The following is a 17,154-nucleotide window of genomic DNA, read 5'->3' on the forward strand; positions in this document are numbered from 1 at the left end:
TATTTTCGTGGTCCTAACACCGACCCTTGAGGAACCCCGAAATCTAGTACTTTGTCATGTGAGGTGGCAGATCCGATGGCAACACACTGTCGTCGTTCACTCAGGTATGACTGTATCCAGCATAGTGCGGTATCTGTCACTCCATAAGAGTATTCCAGACGTTTATAAAGTATGCCATGGTCGATGACGTCAAATGCAGCTGACAAGTCCAGCATGACAAGCACCGCTATACACTTGTTATCCAATGCAGAAGCTATATCACTTTGTACACGTAGGAGGGCCGTCTCAGTAGAGTGTCCCATGCGGTAGGTCGATTGCATGTTGTCATGGAGACTGTTTGCATGGAGATGAACCTCTAAACGCCGGGACACAACCTTCTCCAAGACCTTAGACTGAAAAGGCAGATTTGAAACTGGGCGGTAGTTTTTCAACTCCTCCTTGTCCATTCCAGGCTTTTAAAACGCAATGCAATGTCCTTACTACAGAAAACACGGAACAAACTCGTGCGCATTACTTACTAATGAAATGGCAAACTAAACAACAGTAAACCAGCAATAACGAAACAGAACCAAAGTGAAATAAATGAAAACCTAATCCTCCAAAGGAAAAAAGACAATGTCATTTGGGTTCAATCTACGCTTTAATTTACGCTGTAGATTTTATTATCATTGTTACGCCCATGTTCCCATTTTTGGCATTTAATTGTTCGCCATGATTGGGGCAGCGTTCACTGTTTCCGAGACAGTGAGTCGGTGACATACATTCCTAAATATAACTGATGGAATCCTGATGGTTGGCACATGTAGAGCAGGAAATGTTTAACCTTCCGTGAAACCTTATTTTGAATCCGGTTTTTTTTGTGTATGTTTACGATGTCGTTTCTTTGTTTTATTATATCCTGTTTCTTTTATTGGTATGTTGTGATGCCGATTTTGAGTTGTGACATGTCCCTGCTGTGTTGACACAAAGGTAGTTTTCCTATCGATATTGGCTGTGTTATACTCTATGAATCCGAAATATTATAACACAGTTTGTGATAGATGTCGACAGATGACAAACTTACAAACGAGGATTAGAAAGATGCAGAATCATAAAGAAGATAGACATGTTATTTGGTCGTCATCATTATCTCATATAGAAATATGTTATTCTTGTGTGATATGAAGGTCGATGTTTTTGATTATATTCATAAGTGGGTTTTTTTGTCCTTACTAAAGTTCTTGACGTGATGACATGCCATTACTCTGGATTTAACCTAGATTAGCATGTTGGGTGTCGTCAATGAAACAGAAGACGCTTGCCATTCAATCACACCTGGTCTTGTACTGCTTTTATGGTTTCAAGAGTTCCCATGTAAATATTTCCGTTTTCATATGTTGTCCTAATTTTACGGAATTCGAATCATGATTTTGGTGACACTTCTGTTTTCTCATGTTATTGTTTAATCTGCTATTGATTATTTTGGAAAACAATAGGTTTACTAAAATCATCATAAGGTGTCGAAAATAAATCTATACATACAAGAACAATAAAGAACGAAAAGAAAAGTTGGCCTGACGTCACCGAAGTTATTACATAAATACTAAATAACCACTAAAGAGGCGGACGGGAGAAAAACACTTTGAGTTAGAGGATTGGGCTTTGCTAGCGTTCATACGTTTTCATAATTTGTCTTATATTGAAAAAAATCATTGTTTTGAGGACAAGATCCAGTAGCGAAAAAAGTGCTTATTTACTCGTTTAAAAAGTCTTTAACATTTTACCATTTTTTACCTTTTTAAATGCTATTGATATGTATCATTTTTTCTCGCTCTTTATGATATAGAAAAACGATCTTCTTGCGTCGAGGGATTATTAAGGCTGAACAAGCGAGCAAACAAGCATGGTGTATTTTTGTGAACAGATGTGTTCGGTCGAGTCGAGTTAATGTGCTGAAATCCAGTCTGCATATACATGTTACAAATAATGGGCCATGGTTATCTCAAAGGCACTAGAAATACAACAAAAGAATATCCAAATATCAAAACAAACTTACTTTACACTCAAAGACAATAAAGCTAATGGAAAAAATAAGGAGAAAGGAACGATTTCCACCAATGGAAAATTGATAAGACAAAGACATATTATTTGGTTTGGTTTAATCTTTTTTAACGTTAAGCTATGGTCATTTAAGGACGGTCTCTCCTGTGTGCAAGATGCGTGTGTATTTTGGGAGGCTGCGATATGCTCGTGTTTGTCTCCTTGTGATAGCGCGGAACTGATGCCGACTTTATAGCGCTGCCTCACTGAAACATACTACCAAAGACACCAAGCAAGACACCCAACCCCGTCACATTATACTGACAACGGGCGAACCAGTCGCCCCACTCCTAAATTGCTGAGCGTTAAGCAGGAGTAGAAACTACCATTTTTACAGACTCTGGTATGTCTCGGCCAGGGGACAGAACACAAAGCCTTCCTCACAGGGGCCAACGCTCAACTTAAGACCAAAAGTGAGGCACTGCAATGGAGACATTAGGAATAGGAAACTTGTTTAGAAAGAAGAGAAAAGATAAGATCCCAAATGTAGTCGCCTCTTACGATCATACAATGGGGGCAGCAAGTACAAAGACATATAAGTAAACGAAAGTCGTATTTATAAAATCTTGTTTTTAAGGGGCAAAATGACAAAATAAGAAGAATTAAAGGTATCAAATTGTTTTTAAACATGGGTTGAAAAAGATAAAACAAAAACTTAACAAAAAAGAAAAGATATCACTTTACATACGGGCACAGAGTAAACTACAAAAGTATCGTCACCATGAGAAACCGCATAGTCCATTATACGTGTCCTTGACCCTCTTTCAAAATCGTGAATAAATATTGAATTTCTTTAAATGTGTTCTTTGGCAAAGAATATTTCTCCTTGTACGTGCCATTTTGACTACTGTGTTTAAGTGCATTTGCATTACCAAGTACCTATTATGTTACATATATGTATCACGTTTCTGTTGTACTGATTTTTTTTTAATTTTGTGTAGTAATACTTCGTCGGAGTCATTTCTTTATTATTCAAATGCATTATTGATATTCTTAAATATACTGACATGAAATAATCTCAAAACAGATTTTCGTTCTTATATATCTGTGTGAAAAAAAAAAACCTTCTATGCTGTCATGAAACCGTGTTCATGTTCAAACATAGAATTTTTGCTACCTTGTTACTAGCTGAAATTGTGTGTCAAGGTCCAAAAGTTATGATTAAATACTGAAAACTTTATTTGGCTTCAGGTCCCTCGAAATTCGTTCAAATCATTTACAAAGTATTAAGTTGTATTACTTTATCACTGGAAATTGGGAGGCTTGACCACAGGCTGGATTTATGAATACAGACCCATGGACTCTCATGGACTCAACCTGTCAATAATGGGAAATGTAGACGTTACTTCTCTATATTTTACAATACTTCTTGCTTATATATCTAAAACCTAGGAGAAATAACTTGTTCTGGTACATTTTACTGTATGATTGTATGAGGTAATTGATGATCGACCATCTATAGAATTCGGGCTTTTACTGTGTATTTTTAATGGGCTGAACAAAAGACGACTATTGATATGGTCCTACTAGTTGCAACTTCTTCTTGATATTTTTTATTTCACATTTGTCACCTCGGGTTTCTTTTGTTGGCAGGTTTTGTGGATAATGTGACCAATGGAAGCATTATGTCTCTAATACAAAAGTGTGGCATTGCAGTGTAAAGACACACAACACAACCGGTAGTGTGGCCCCATTGCAGTGTAAAGACACACAACATAACCGCTAGTGTGGCCCCATTGTCTGTGGATGTTGCATACGTTTAAGCACACTTCATAAGTTGGAGTCGTCTTATTTTACATTTTACGTAGCTTAAGCATATGCTGATGAAAGAGATATCGTATAATTTATCAAATCATCTTTGATACATTATATGTGCAGTATCAAAGGGATTTAGTTGGTGTTGGATTTTCTCTCCTGGCGAAGCAGTGGTGTTTTTTTTTTTGTTTTTTTTTTATAAAAACAGATGTCTAAATTAATTAATCATCTTGCAAGAAAAGTAAACGCTATAGTGAGCACACGCGCAAACGTTGTTTGGTAAACACTTAAGTAAGCACAAACGCACATTTTCATCGGCAAGCACTGCATCAAAGACAGATGGAATAGAAAATGTAACATATATTTTATTAGATACATTTACTGCAATATCATCCATTAAATAATACTGCGTTTGACACCCGTGTTCAATAGGTATTATACAAATCGACATATGTGTTCTTAATTGCAAGCATTGTCTGTTCCTGGTGAGATATTGTAGCGACTCGGTATCTCTGGCAAGACTCTCCCTATATTATCGTTTACCAGGCTATGTTGCCGTTTATATAGAGACAAAACATATCTAAATAAAGACATGCTACTTCAGTGAACATGCTCGAGGTCGGGTCGTGTATTGGTGTTTGTGAGACTTGTCAAATGATAAATAGGGTTTCCATCCCACCTGGGACCACGCTGTATGTTGTAACGCGATCACGTGACTAGGATCAATCACATTACGACTGGTGGGGATTCAGACACCAGACTTGCAAACATCGGGGGTAAATTGGCACCAATTAACTGCTGCCCTGTGATACATTTGGAAAACAGAGACCTGGGTTGATCAAAAATCCCCTGTTAATAACCAGACAACTGATATGTGATGGCGACACCTGGTGGTTACTGGCGGAAATCACTAAAACATTTGGCCCCTAACGGAATATTTTATGTTAGATAACAGGGCGATAGAGACAATATGAACCTCTTGCCGGATAGGTATTTATAAAAATCTCCAAAATCCAACATTAAATATGTCGTTGTTTACTGATGATTATTTCGTCAAAATCTGCTACTTTATACAACGTTCTTGAACTGTTTATATTCAACGTTTGTGTAACAATGATCATACTGTAACCTTTAAAACACCCGATAGCATTGATGTTGTAGAAAATTGACTTAAAATGTAGAATAGCAGAAATTTAGCAGATTAATTTTTTGTTCGAGTTTTGGATTCATATTTTCAGGAAATAAGCTTTCTGACTGAATGCACCAAGGTGGCTCCAAGGTTCCTAAAAGTCAAAACATTCTGCTAATATATGTGACATCTATTATGATATTACAAATGTATCTGCTTAAATCGATGATAACATTATGGCCGTCAATATTTACAGTATAAGTTTTTTTAATCATGGTCGACACTGAAATATTATAGTTCGGAATTAAGTCACCATGGCGAAGAAAGAAAAGCGTTGCCTATTCATTTGATGCATCTTGATTAAAACGTAAACAGGACTTGTTAGCATACCGTTTAGCAATGTCTACTCTGGTGACTTTTTACGCAGAATGTCATTGAGTGTGGTATTTATGATGATGTTAACAAGCGAATAAGATGTCCTTTAAATTCTCTACTACTAGGTTAGCAGTCATGGTGTTTGGAATTCCAATTAATGTGCACAAATCCAATATAATATCCCCTTAGGTTTTCTTCTTTAACATTACCAAGTATATAGTGTTTGTTTTTTCAGATACTTATGTTTTCAGCATTAGGTAATGTCCCCTCGGTATAATACATCTACGTAAAAAGTTTTAATGCTACATATATTTTAGATTTGTTGTGAAATTGGAAATTATTGTGGAGTTAAATTTTGATCATTTGTCGTGAAATAAATCAGAACAAATATCCTTATTTGAAATTCGACTTATTTGACAGTACTGTTTCGTATGTCTGCTTAGTTTAACGTAGACCGTCCCAGGGTGTGGTATTTCAGATAATGTGAACAAGAATGCTTAGGCCTCGTATTGACCAGTGTCGTTATATATACAATTAATCAAACCCTTGAGACCGATTCTGCCTGAGGAACTTTAGCATGTTTTACTCCCAGGGACGACTGGTGGATAAGAAAGACATTTTCTGGTGTGACATCCCTTAAATGATTAATTTGATTGCCGTCCGATTTCCTTGCAATGTCTATCACACACATGTCTCCGGACAGGGAAACGTTCTCCAAAAACCATCAATGCAATATAGTACCAAATGAGTCCGCCAAAAACTACTTAGACTAAGTATATGCCATCTATTGCTCCGGTAGCATTAGTTATTTATATCAGTTGACAATTTGTCACAGCTCTCTCGTGTCTAAAGCTGTTCCTGAGACATTTTCGATGACTTCTTATATATCCAAATTAATGCCTGTCTCGTTTTTCCTAAAAGTTTATCCCGTTGTTATAGCTAAAAATGTTTTTATTAAATCAGTCGATCGAATATGATTTAAATTAAATGTTTTAGTCATGGCGAGACAAGAACGTGTCTGTTATCTATTGCGATGTCACAAAAAGGGATCTTTGATAAGTCCCATATTAAACAAAATCACGGTGCTTCAATCAAAATTGTTTTGCTAGAAAAGGTTGTAAAAGAGATGTTAGTTGTTCCGTGCATTTAAAAGATTAAGATAAAACAGTTCGAGTCACACTATTGGTTTGAAATATACTTTAGAAAACGTTTACTAGTTTTGAGAGCCCCTGATTCTGTTTTCATTTCGTTATGGTTCTGTATGTCCTTCCTCTATTATATTGGTATCAATTTGAAACCCGCAGTTTCATTATATGCTGGTTTATTAGTTTTGATTTTAAAATTGCCATTGAAATATTTTTGTGTCTTTTCACAGTTTTAACACATTTTCGGTACAATACATTTGATGACTTTAAGGGATATTAAAATTCATACTGCGATTTTCAATTACTAGTAAAAGGAAATGTCAAAATCAACCGGAGTTTCATACGATAACATGCAATAAAGATCGTAGTCTGTTTGAAATGTTGAACATCTACCTTTAAAATCACATGAAATAAATTGCAGTTTTCACGAAAGCTTCCTAACGAAGACACTTCATGTTATTAAAAGTTAAAAATTGAATCAATATAATCTTTAATCATTGATCATCACACTTGGTTCACGGTATATTTTCAATATATCGAACATGTTAGCATGTTTCTTGTCGATAATGTAGTCAACATGGGGAATCAAGAAAGGTAATTACTTTTTATAAAATTGGTTTTCAAGCTTTTAAATGAAATAGCACACCCTAATTCACAAATTTAACACTTCTTATAAAATAACATACAGCACGAATGATTGTCTGAACATTAATGAACATAAAAAAACCGTCTCGGTAATCCAGGAAGTCGACTACGGTAACGTTTCAGTAACTGATAAACCATGAAATGGTATTGATTCTTGTTCTCGCCGAGCAGCAATACTCACACTGAAAGCGAAAGATCCGAATGAATCTGGCGTCTTTAGGGTTGCCTTTACCAAATACATCTATACCATTGATCTGAAACGCGCTAATAGTCACAAGTCTGGCTAATTCCATATATATATATTGGCATTGAAAATCTGAATAATATGCTAATAATCACCCCAAGCATTATTTTCTAGTTGGTAATATTTTAAAAGGAGGATAGCAGTACGAATAAAAGTCGCTAATTAATATCAGAATGAAGGAGAATAGTCAATAATGAATAGTCTAATAGGATTAGCGCAAACATTGTACATGTATCTCAAAAGTACACGAAAACGCCAACAGGAATATACTGGTACTACAAAACGCCTGGTGTTATGTCCGATACCGAAGTCAGCTATTCGGCTCAGTAGTATGCCAGCTATCTCGGAGAAGCAGCCTGTATTATTATGTTTTCCGTTGGGTGATTCTAACAGCTTCACGCTGGAGTAGCATTGGACATAACTTAGGATCAAAACCCGAAGAGAAAACACACAATGCTACAATAAATCTTTCTGAGTATTTACAAACCCAATGGCGATGTGGAGGGAGTTTTACACACGTCACTTCTGATTTGAATGGTTTCCGGTTAAATCTTTTGTAGGTACATATGTGATAGAGTATCATTACATTTAAAGTCAAATTTTATATCTATCGTACTTTAATGAACATGTATTTTTAATTCAACTCCTCTGCTTATTGCGATCTGGAAATATACAAAGAATTTCACTTTTCTGAATACGAAGCATCCAATTCTACCTTCCTAACAATAATTATGTAAACTTCAACAAATGATAATAAGCATACCTACTCTAGGAAGGTAATCATTGTTGAAAAATAGAAAACTGTTTCTTCTTCATTTGTTTCCGATGAAAAGAATTGATGTATGTTGATTAGACCTGATAATACAGTTATAAAAGATAAACTATATTTCACTTTTGTGAAGGAAACAATCCAGATAGGCAATCCAATCGTCTTTTCAGCTAAAAGCTTAACTTGTATGCCGGAACTGCCATGATTAACGCCTTTGCCTAACAGCAATTACTTACCTACATACTAAGCCTAAGTTGTCCTGTCTTTCCGTATTACCTTACCTTCAGCATGTTTTGAAAAAATTAAAGGAAACGTTTTTCAAAATGTCATTCAGTGAATAACACGTTTATCAAGTGGCTCAAACATAAAGACCAGCGACGCGAGACATAGATGTGCGAGCACTTGTTTGAACACCGACACACTGAAACCAAATTGTCTTTTAAACAACTTACCATGCATTGCAGTTGCAAGGTATCCCACCATTTGTATGAATAAAACGATAACATAAAGGAAATAATGAAAAAAAAAGTTAATATCAAATTAAAAAAAAAAAGTTTAAGTGATTGAAGCAATATAAGCCTATTAATATTTCAAATAACTGGACCCTGCTTACTGTGTGCCGGATTTTGAGCATTACTGAAGTATTTGCCATGTGTCTTAGTACCTTTTTTCTGAATTCGATAGCCTTGTGAATCTTTTTTTTTCCAAATTATATTTGTTTTTCATTTTTATTGAATTCTACAAATATTGATGTGTCATTTATTTTCATCTCGTCAAGTATATTATATTTGAAATTCGAGCATAAAATTATAACCTTTTTTTAAGAATTTCATCAACTTTGTTTAGTGTCTGAAATCTTTTTCAGTAATACCATGTCTTGAACCGCGTTAAGATCGTTATCAAAAAATTGAATGAATGAACTATAATGAAGTAGTTATAGTCGAAAAATTGTTTGAATTGTTGTTATGGTATGATATTTCACCGAGGTAGCACTCTTAACTCGGCATAATACATGTATCTGTGCTATTGCGAGTTGACAATTTCACCAATATACCCCTATCCAACACACATTCATTCATTCCACACATGCAGGCACGTCTTTGAAATTACCTGAGCTGTTATTGGGACGCTAAGCAACATTAAAACCAACAATCTAAACCCCATCAGAACCTGCTACTGTAAACTGGGAAATTTACATTGCATCTTAAATTTCGCGATTTTTAACATCCGTAATGAGGGCGAATTTATCACTACCGCGAAAAGTAGAAAACAGCATACTATACATAGGAGTTAGATATGAAGAGCGAAAATAACATTGGGCGAGTATAGATTTTACCGGGGAAGGGCGAAAGTTTGACTTCGGAAATTATCGGTTTACAATATTCCTTTTTATATTATGAAATTTAACCTTCGTTTATTTTTTCATTACAGTCTGTTCCCATTTGTTCAGCGGAGTGTTCGTATTACTGGGTAGCCGATCTTTCCACTCCCAGGGTATCATCGAGTCCTACACGAGTAGATTTGCCATGCCTTACGTCACCACCAGCATACCCACAGGATTGGGAGGTCGCACGGGATACGAGATCTACATGAAGCCGCCTGTTACCGAGGCATTGAGGGATATGATCCTAGAATACGACGTGAAAGACGTCCACTATGTATACGAGTCCGATGCAGGTATGACCATTTTGGCATTTAACTCATAAACAGTCCATAAAATATTTTCGTAATGTTCTGTGTTTCTCTCTAACTGCTTTTTCGATTTCATATCTGTTTTATACTCACATATATGAATCATTAATAACAACCTCTGTGGGATTCACTGCGTATACCAGCCGAATGCAGGCAGGATCATGCAGGTCATTTGCTTGGAGAAAATATCCATATATTCCTTTGTTTCAACATATAGAGCTTCCGTAGCAAGCTCAATAACTGGTTTCGCTTGCTTTATTTTTATAACACCTACAGATATAAAAGCAAGCAATAAGCGCCGAATAGCAGTTCTTGTCTTTAAGAGTAAGTCTGCGATGAAAATGTATGTGAACAATTATTCTAAGACGCGCTGTTTTTGGGTATGACACAGGTTGCCCCTAATGTCTACCAGCATATCAAGGTCGAAATACTACCGCGGCTTTTTTTCTTTTTGTCGACAAAGCATCGAATGTTCCATATCAGTGTTAAATATGGATATGAAATCATACGTACAAGTTAAAATCATAGTAGATGGAGATGATCATCCATGAGTGACAGTTGAGTTGATAATAGTACATTCTAGTCGACTATGTTTTAACATCTACATGTATAATCAATAAATTCGAGTTGGAAATCTTGTTACATACACTGTCTAAAATGGGATATACAGTTTCTCAAATAACATAAAAAAAAATATATATATATATAATTACAACTCTCACGAAATGCTTGTTCATGTCACGTTCTTGATAAAGTAATTCAATTTGTAGCAAAACGCTGAGCATTGTCCAACCCTGCAACATCTGGTTGTTACGTTATGCGTGGTGTCGAATCGAAAACGGAAAAGACAGGCTTAAAATAGGCAAACTTAATCAATTCAGTGCATACTAACGCTTCGCTTTTTTCTGCAGTAAAATATTCATTTCCAAATAATTTATTTATCCATGGGTCCATCACATCAACCATTCAACCACAGAACCCATTTTAATACCAGTATTACACGTAGACATCCACAATATCCTGTAAATCAACTGCCCTCATTGTAGACTTAATCAAGTTCCAGGTGTAAACAATTAATGGTATAATTGACAAAAAGCGATTGAACTTTCCTTTGGACGATCTCATCATTGGATGATGAGATTAACTAGTCTTCACACAAATAAAATATAAACTGCTTCGCAATTAATTTTTACTTAAGACAAACCTATCTAAATACTCCATGAAATCGACGAATGCAAGATTCAGACTTAAATGTTACAATGTTTGCAATTCATGTGTTTAAATGCCTGTCGTGTCTTATGTAGTATGCTGTTATAACAAGGAGCAGCTAGTTCTTAGATAGTTTTGTCTGCACTGTAAAATATCGCATACGAGCCTGTATTTGGTGTTAATGTACACATGTGTTACTAAGCAACATATCTCTGGTGAACTCTCCTACCGTTTGTTTCACTCGGCAAACACGCCTTGTCTCCGTGATATCAATTACACATATCGTAATCCTAAGCAAACAATTTATCTCGAATTCATTTCGCTCTAGCTATATAATGTATTACCCACTTTAAAGATGTACATGTTATTTCTGTAGTATCTACCATATCTGTATTAGCATCACCTGAGCAGAGAATTTCTAGCATTGTGTGTTATTCGTATTGGTAACTGGACCAGTCGCTCCAAAATAGGATTCCCCATGCATTATTGAATTGTAGAAGCATTATATATTAACCCTGGTGTGGTGGCAGTGAGCGTATTTTAAGGTTCTCATACATTGCTTTGGACCTCGACTAATTACTCCTGCTCAGCAGGAATGTGTGTAATTGTTTTCATTCTATTCCTTTCTTGCTCGCTCTTAAATCATTCTTGCAATCATGTGCCTCTCAAAATTTATTTGTATAAACCAATATTGTTTTTGAATATTGGGGACTTCCTGAAAGGTGTCTCTTACCGTTTTTCGTCCTATTTATTTTCTATTCTAAAACAACACATATAATTCACACAGACAGCCGATTTCTTTACGGAAGGTTGCCAAAAGATTCACCATATGTATTCAATTATTTTGAGACTCAGAAAGGAGGCCCAACCTAAGTCACTGGGAGTTGAACCAGTGCTTTCCAGTGCACACTGGGGTTCAAACTATTTAGACCTAACGGCTGACTGTGTCTGAATACAAGCAAATTATGATTTCAAATTGCACTGATCATTTTTAAATCAATTTCATAAATGAACATGAAAAAATGCTGTTGAAAACCTGAAACAATGTCAATGTTTCAAGTCAACAATAGATCATTAAGAAGAAAAATACCATTACAGTTTAATATTTCAACCTTTCGTATTCATCCTATTTACACTGTCACACACCACTTTATTTGCTGAAGTCTTATTCTGCTCCATGAGAATGCTTTCGTTGAGGTTATACGTCCTTATAAAAGCTAAGATCCCATGGGGTTGGGTGCATAGAGTGCCACCTCCACAAAAAATAACGAAGATTTGAGACTGAACGGATATGGATCCCAAGATTGGCATTGGAGCAGCAAATCCATTTTTATTTTTTCAATATTCCTTTAGCAGAACGAAAACCCCAACAGGGAGCTCTTCATTGGTCGCCTCTTAGTATAGCATACTTTGGAATACATGCAGGTGTTGATAAGTAATACATATATACCAAACAAAGTACATTTTATGGATCATATCAAACACTTTTTCTACCCATTAAAGTAAACACACCATTTGGTTAAGGCAAAATTTCGGTACCAAAGGGCACGCACAAAACAACCTCGTTATAAAATGAATAAGTATTAAGCCTTTTCGAAGTAAATGTCAGAAAAAGTACTCAGTATAACCTATAATACGGTTTTGTGTTATTTTCCGGCTTTTTAATTGATTAGTTTATAAAAAAAAAAAAAAATGAATTTCGATTTTATTTTGATAATGTATAACTGTCTATAAATGTTTGTCCTTGTTGCTGGAGCGTTCCCTACTAATTCACCATGATCCGCAGTTTTTTTGTTTTTTTCTGAGACATTTATTATCTCCGAATCATGCGGAACCATTCTAGTGACAAACTCGCGCTATTACTATGCATCAACAGATGACCTTGGACATGGACGGATATCAAGCTGGCATCCTCTTTATTAACGATGGTTTAAAAGTCATCGAAATGAATCTTCCCTCTTAGCCAAGCCCCGGTTGCTTCACTTCCCATTAGATTAAAATGGCGCATCAGTGAAATTTTTCAAACAAATGTTCAGATATCGTTGTCAAACGGGTTATGCTTCTCTTGTTCTCTTCAAATCGTGTTGGATACAAGACATTTTGGCTGATTTTATAGTTAGATGTCTACTTGTGAAAACATGTTACCGGAATATTGCATTAAGCTATTACAAATCAGTAAAGGTTAGTCGAGCTCTTTGAGGAATAGCCAAGCCATATAGCAGCTTTACGGAAGCATTATTTAGGGATATTCTTCTTCTATCCATGGCCTTGAAGTCATGATCTATTAATTTATGACACGTCTGAAAAGTAATTTGTCAGCATAACTGTCGTATGGCGTTGCTCACATATAGAATTCCAATGTTTGGTTTTACGTGTTTAAAGCAATACCTTGTTTCTCTGACATATCTGTGACCTTAGTTCTTGTTAATGGAACTTATTCTGCATATTATGTTCAAAACTTATGCATTTTGATTGATCAGAATGCCGTAGTTATAAACAACCTGTTCTACCAAATAAATAGACTCCACCCATTCCTTAATAAAACGCCAATTCGCATGAATTCATTTTGGCCGGAACCACTTAGGATGATATCGTGACTGACCAAGAGTATTGATGAACCACAGTCTCGGGAAGGAAATGATAAAGTCTATTTGTGTAAGACGGAGGGCAATTCGGGCTCGGTAACTATACACCAAAACACCATGTGTTTCAAAGTAATCGAAGTTGGATAAGAGGTTTTTTGTTAGATTTATATTACGCCATCTCCATAAAGAACCATTTGAAATAGTGTAATTACGAGACTAGTCTATGTAAACGGTATAAATGAGACCGTATCAGGAAATGCTGTATTTTCTTGATAATTTCCATCAATCTATCAATTAAGATAAAAGTAGTTAAATTACTTCCCATCACAGAATATAAGACAAAGAAACCTCGGTATAAGATCAATCTTCATTACCTTTCCTGATGTTGGAAATCCATTTTAATTATAGTTGAAGGATAAACGAACCTTGCAAAGCCTGCGTTTAACTTTTATAAGGTCTCTGTAAGATATTTAAAGGACAGTCTGAGATATAACTTGGGAATTAAGCCGTCAACCTGTTTTGGAAGGCAAATATACTCTGTTGTATACGGGTTCTAGTAATGACTGTTATTACCACCGAGTAATGATAATGGACATGAGGTTCAGTACAGACTTACTAGCGATTTTGCTTCCAAGGCTTCCTCTCTCTGTGTTCAGTAAAACCTGATTTTGAGGCGAACACTCCCTCAGCAGTACGCTATTCCATTAATGATGGGTCAGGATCGAGATATTAGGTGACTTCTTGACAGGAGGTGATACATTAATGTATATGGTGAGTCAGTACAACTCGCTTGCATTGAGATAAATCTATTCGGAAGGAATTATCATCATCTACAATATCTCTGTCTTGTCGTCCTCACACATGTTTGGTGGACAGCTATGGCTTGCTGCTCGATGGGGGGCCCGGTTTCCACGTGGTTAAGTTGCTCTACATTCTGATACCACTAGCCCTCCACCACTGGATCGCGGGTTCGAGGCCTTCGTGGGGCCATTGCCGGTCCTGGCTGTAGGTCGGTGGGGGGGGGGGGGGGGCGGAAACTCTGGCTTTCCGCCACCACCAAAACCTGGCACGTCCTTAAAAGCCAAATAACACACCACCAAACCAAACAGCTGCTCGATCACACCTTATCATAGGCTTATATCACATATATTAATATCTATTTTATGATTTCTTTAATACATCGCAAAGTAAAGGATATTTTTGCACGCCATAGGTAAACAAAAATACGTACGAATTCCTAATGCATTTACATGAAAGCCTATTCACAATATAACTGCAGTTAAAGTGTTATAGTGTCTTACAAATTGGGGTATATTTTATAGATGCATGTTATTCTCTCTTGGACAACTAGATCCCTGGTGTATTAGTTTACAGAGATAGAGTATCATTCTCAAATAACTAAATGTCTGTTAAAAGCATTTTGTAACGTAAGCAGGATCACAGAGTTAAAGCTTCTCGCATGTGTTTTAAGGTTCAAATTGGGTTTTTTCTAATACGCGGATACGCAGTTCACAGCTTGTCTGCTTGCATTTTTATCAATATTCCTTTACACAAAGCTTTGACGCCAAGACTAGGAAATAAACAATTTGACAATAAGTTATCTATCAAAAGTAACACATTCGTCGTGTGAAAACAAATGCACACACAGCTTACCTAGACAACACTATAATAGCATGGCTATGTACATGCTTATATTTCGCGCATGCATCATGCTAAATTCATTTTTGTGGTCCATAGTTTTGGCTATTTTGGTAAAAAAAGAATAATTTCCCTGCGTGTATTTTTTTCGGATTTCAGTTCTAGCAGTCCATGGCAGATAAGGGTTCCGTTAAGAATGGGTTTAGTTCTTACCTAAATCAGGGGTAACATTTTTCGCGGAATAATCGTTACCGCAAAGTTTGAATATTAGAATCCCACCTTTGGTTACAATAGTTTGACACTCTCTCACTCTTTTGTACATATTTGTGAGCAGTTTCATTAACGATTCACAGAACATCCGTGTGTAACGTTTTGTATAAATGACTTTTTCCACAAAAGTTGAATTCAAAACCAATACTGTTTTGCTGGAATATATGCGAAAATAATTTACTAAAAGTAAATGTTATGAAAAAAATTTTTTTTCTCCCAAAATAACATTACGTTTCTTGTCTTAATACCATCTTTCAATTATAAGTTTTAAAAATAACAAATCAATCGATCTGTGCTATCCCATTGCACGGTTTAAGAGGCAACTTATAGATCTACCTCGTCGGTAGTGTCAAACATTTTATTGGTTTGCTGATAGGTTGCCAAGCCCTGTGGACAGCTTAGGTCATTTTTAAACACGTGCTTCTATGTATGGTGTATTCGTATGTGTACTGGGGACAAGGTATGTAGGTAGATATACGTCCTTGTGTGGATCAGCTGTCGACTTTTTAATGCTACCCCACTGAAATACCATAACAAAAGCACTCAGCAAATCATTTCACCCTGTCACTTTATACTGCAATTGTAACAACGGATTGACCAGTTGTTGTCATTGGTCTTAATGCTGAACGTTTTGCGGGGAAATACACCAGCATTAAGTCAGACTGTTGCCTTTATGATTTTTGAATTGAAAGATATTTTGATTCCCCGTATACTGCTTGCATTCGTACATATTTCTCCAAAACGATGTCGTACCTTTCAGCATTTAGTCAGACTCTTGCCTTTATGATTTTTGAATTGAAAGATATTTTGATTCCCCGTATACTGCTTGCATTCGTACATATTTCTCCAAAACGAAGTCGTACCTTTCCAGTGGAAATATTATTGGACGCCTATCCTTCCAGAATACCTGATCTATTTCTCTTTGTTATGTTTGTTTTGTTTTCTTTTGCAAGTGTTTCCATGCATATGACTTATTTGTTCTTTTCCTACCCAAGTCTAATTTGAGTTCGATTTACGGCATTTTTCGATGGTTCCGTACTTATTTGTTTTCTTTTTATAACAAGCTAGGTACAATGTAGTAGTTATATGCTGCTATATTAAATTCGACTTATTTCAATGATAATCTTCACTTATATAATTATATTGTAAATGAAACCATGCTGCATTTAAATAATATGACACTAACAATAAATAGAAAGGACGTCTGATTCCAAGTCTCATTGTGTTATTCCTTTCCTTGGGTATTGAACTGTAGAACAGTGACACGCTCTCGAGAATGCTTCGGGGAACATATTGTATATTGTGGTAGAGACACGAACAATGATCAGGTTGATATCAGCACGGTACGGTAAGCTCAAACACTACCTCTATTATCTAGATATGGATGTATTCTGAAAATTAAATTCTCCGTCTAGCCGGTTCTGCCAAAAACACTAGTGTATGAAAAGAAACGCACCGAGATAGAATAAAAAGGAACATGACCGGGAATTAATGTGATGGGTCGATATAAAGAGGACTGACTTTACTTCCCTACTCAAGATCCCAAAGGATTTGACAAGTGTCAACACTCATTACTGTCAAAGTTCTGCGTACAATTCCATATATATATATATATATAT

The 17,154-nt window shown here is 35.9% G+C and overlaps 1 protein-coding gene across 1 annotated transcript in view; it reads left to right on the plus strand.

Annotated features, from left to right (window-relative positions):
- Window positions 1-17,154, plus strand: part of LOC110466729 (glutamate receptor 2-like) — a 109,931-nt gene that overhangs the window by 57,358 nt on the left and 35,419 nt on the right. Inside the window, exon 3 of the mRNA XM_021523444.1 lies at window positions 9,573-9,818. Coding sequence (XP_021379119.1) covers window positions 9,573-9,818 — 246 coding nt within the window. The remainder of the gene's footprint in view (window positions 1-9,572; window positions 9,819-17,154) is intronic.

Source organism: Mizuhopecten yessoensis, unplaced genomic scaffold, assembly GCF_002113885.1.
Source record: "Mizuhopecten yessoensis strain PY_sf001 unplaced genomic scaffold, ASM211388v2 scaffold11143, whole genome shotgun sequence".
NCBI classification, from domain to species: Eukaryota; Metazoa; Mollusca; class Bivalvia; order Pectinida; family Pectinidae; genus Mizuhopecten; species Mizuhopecten yessoensis.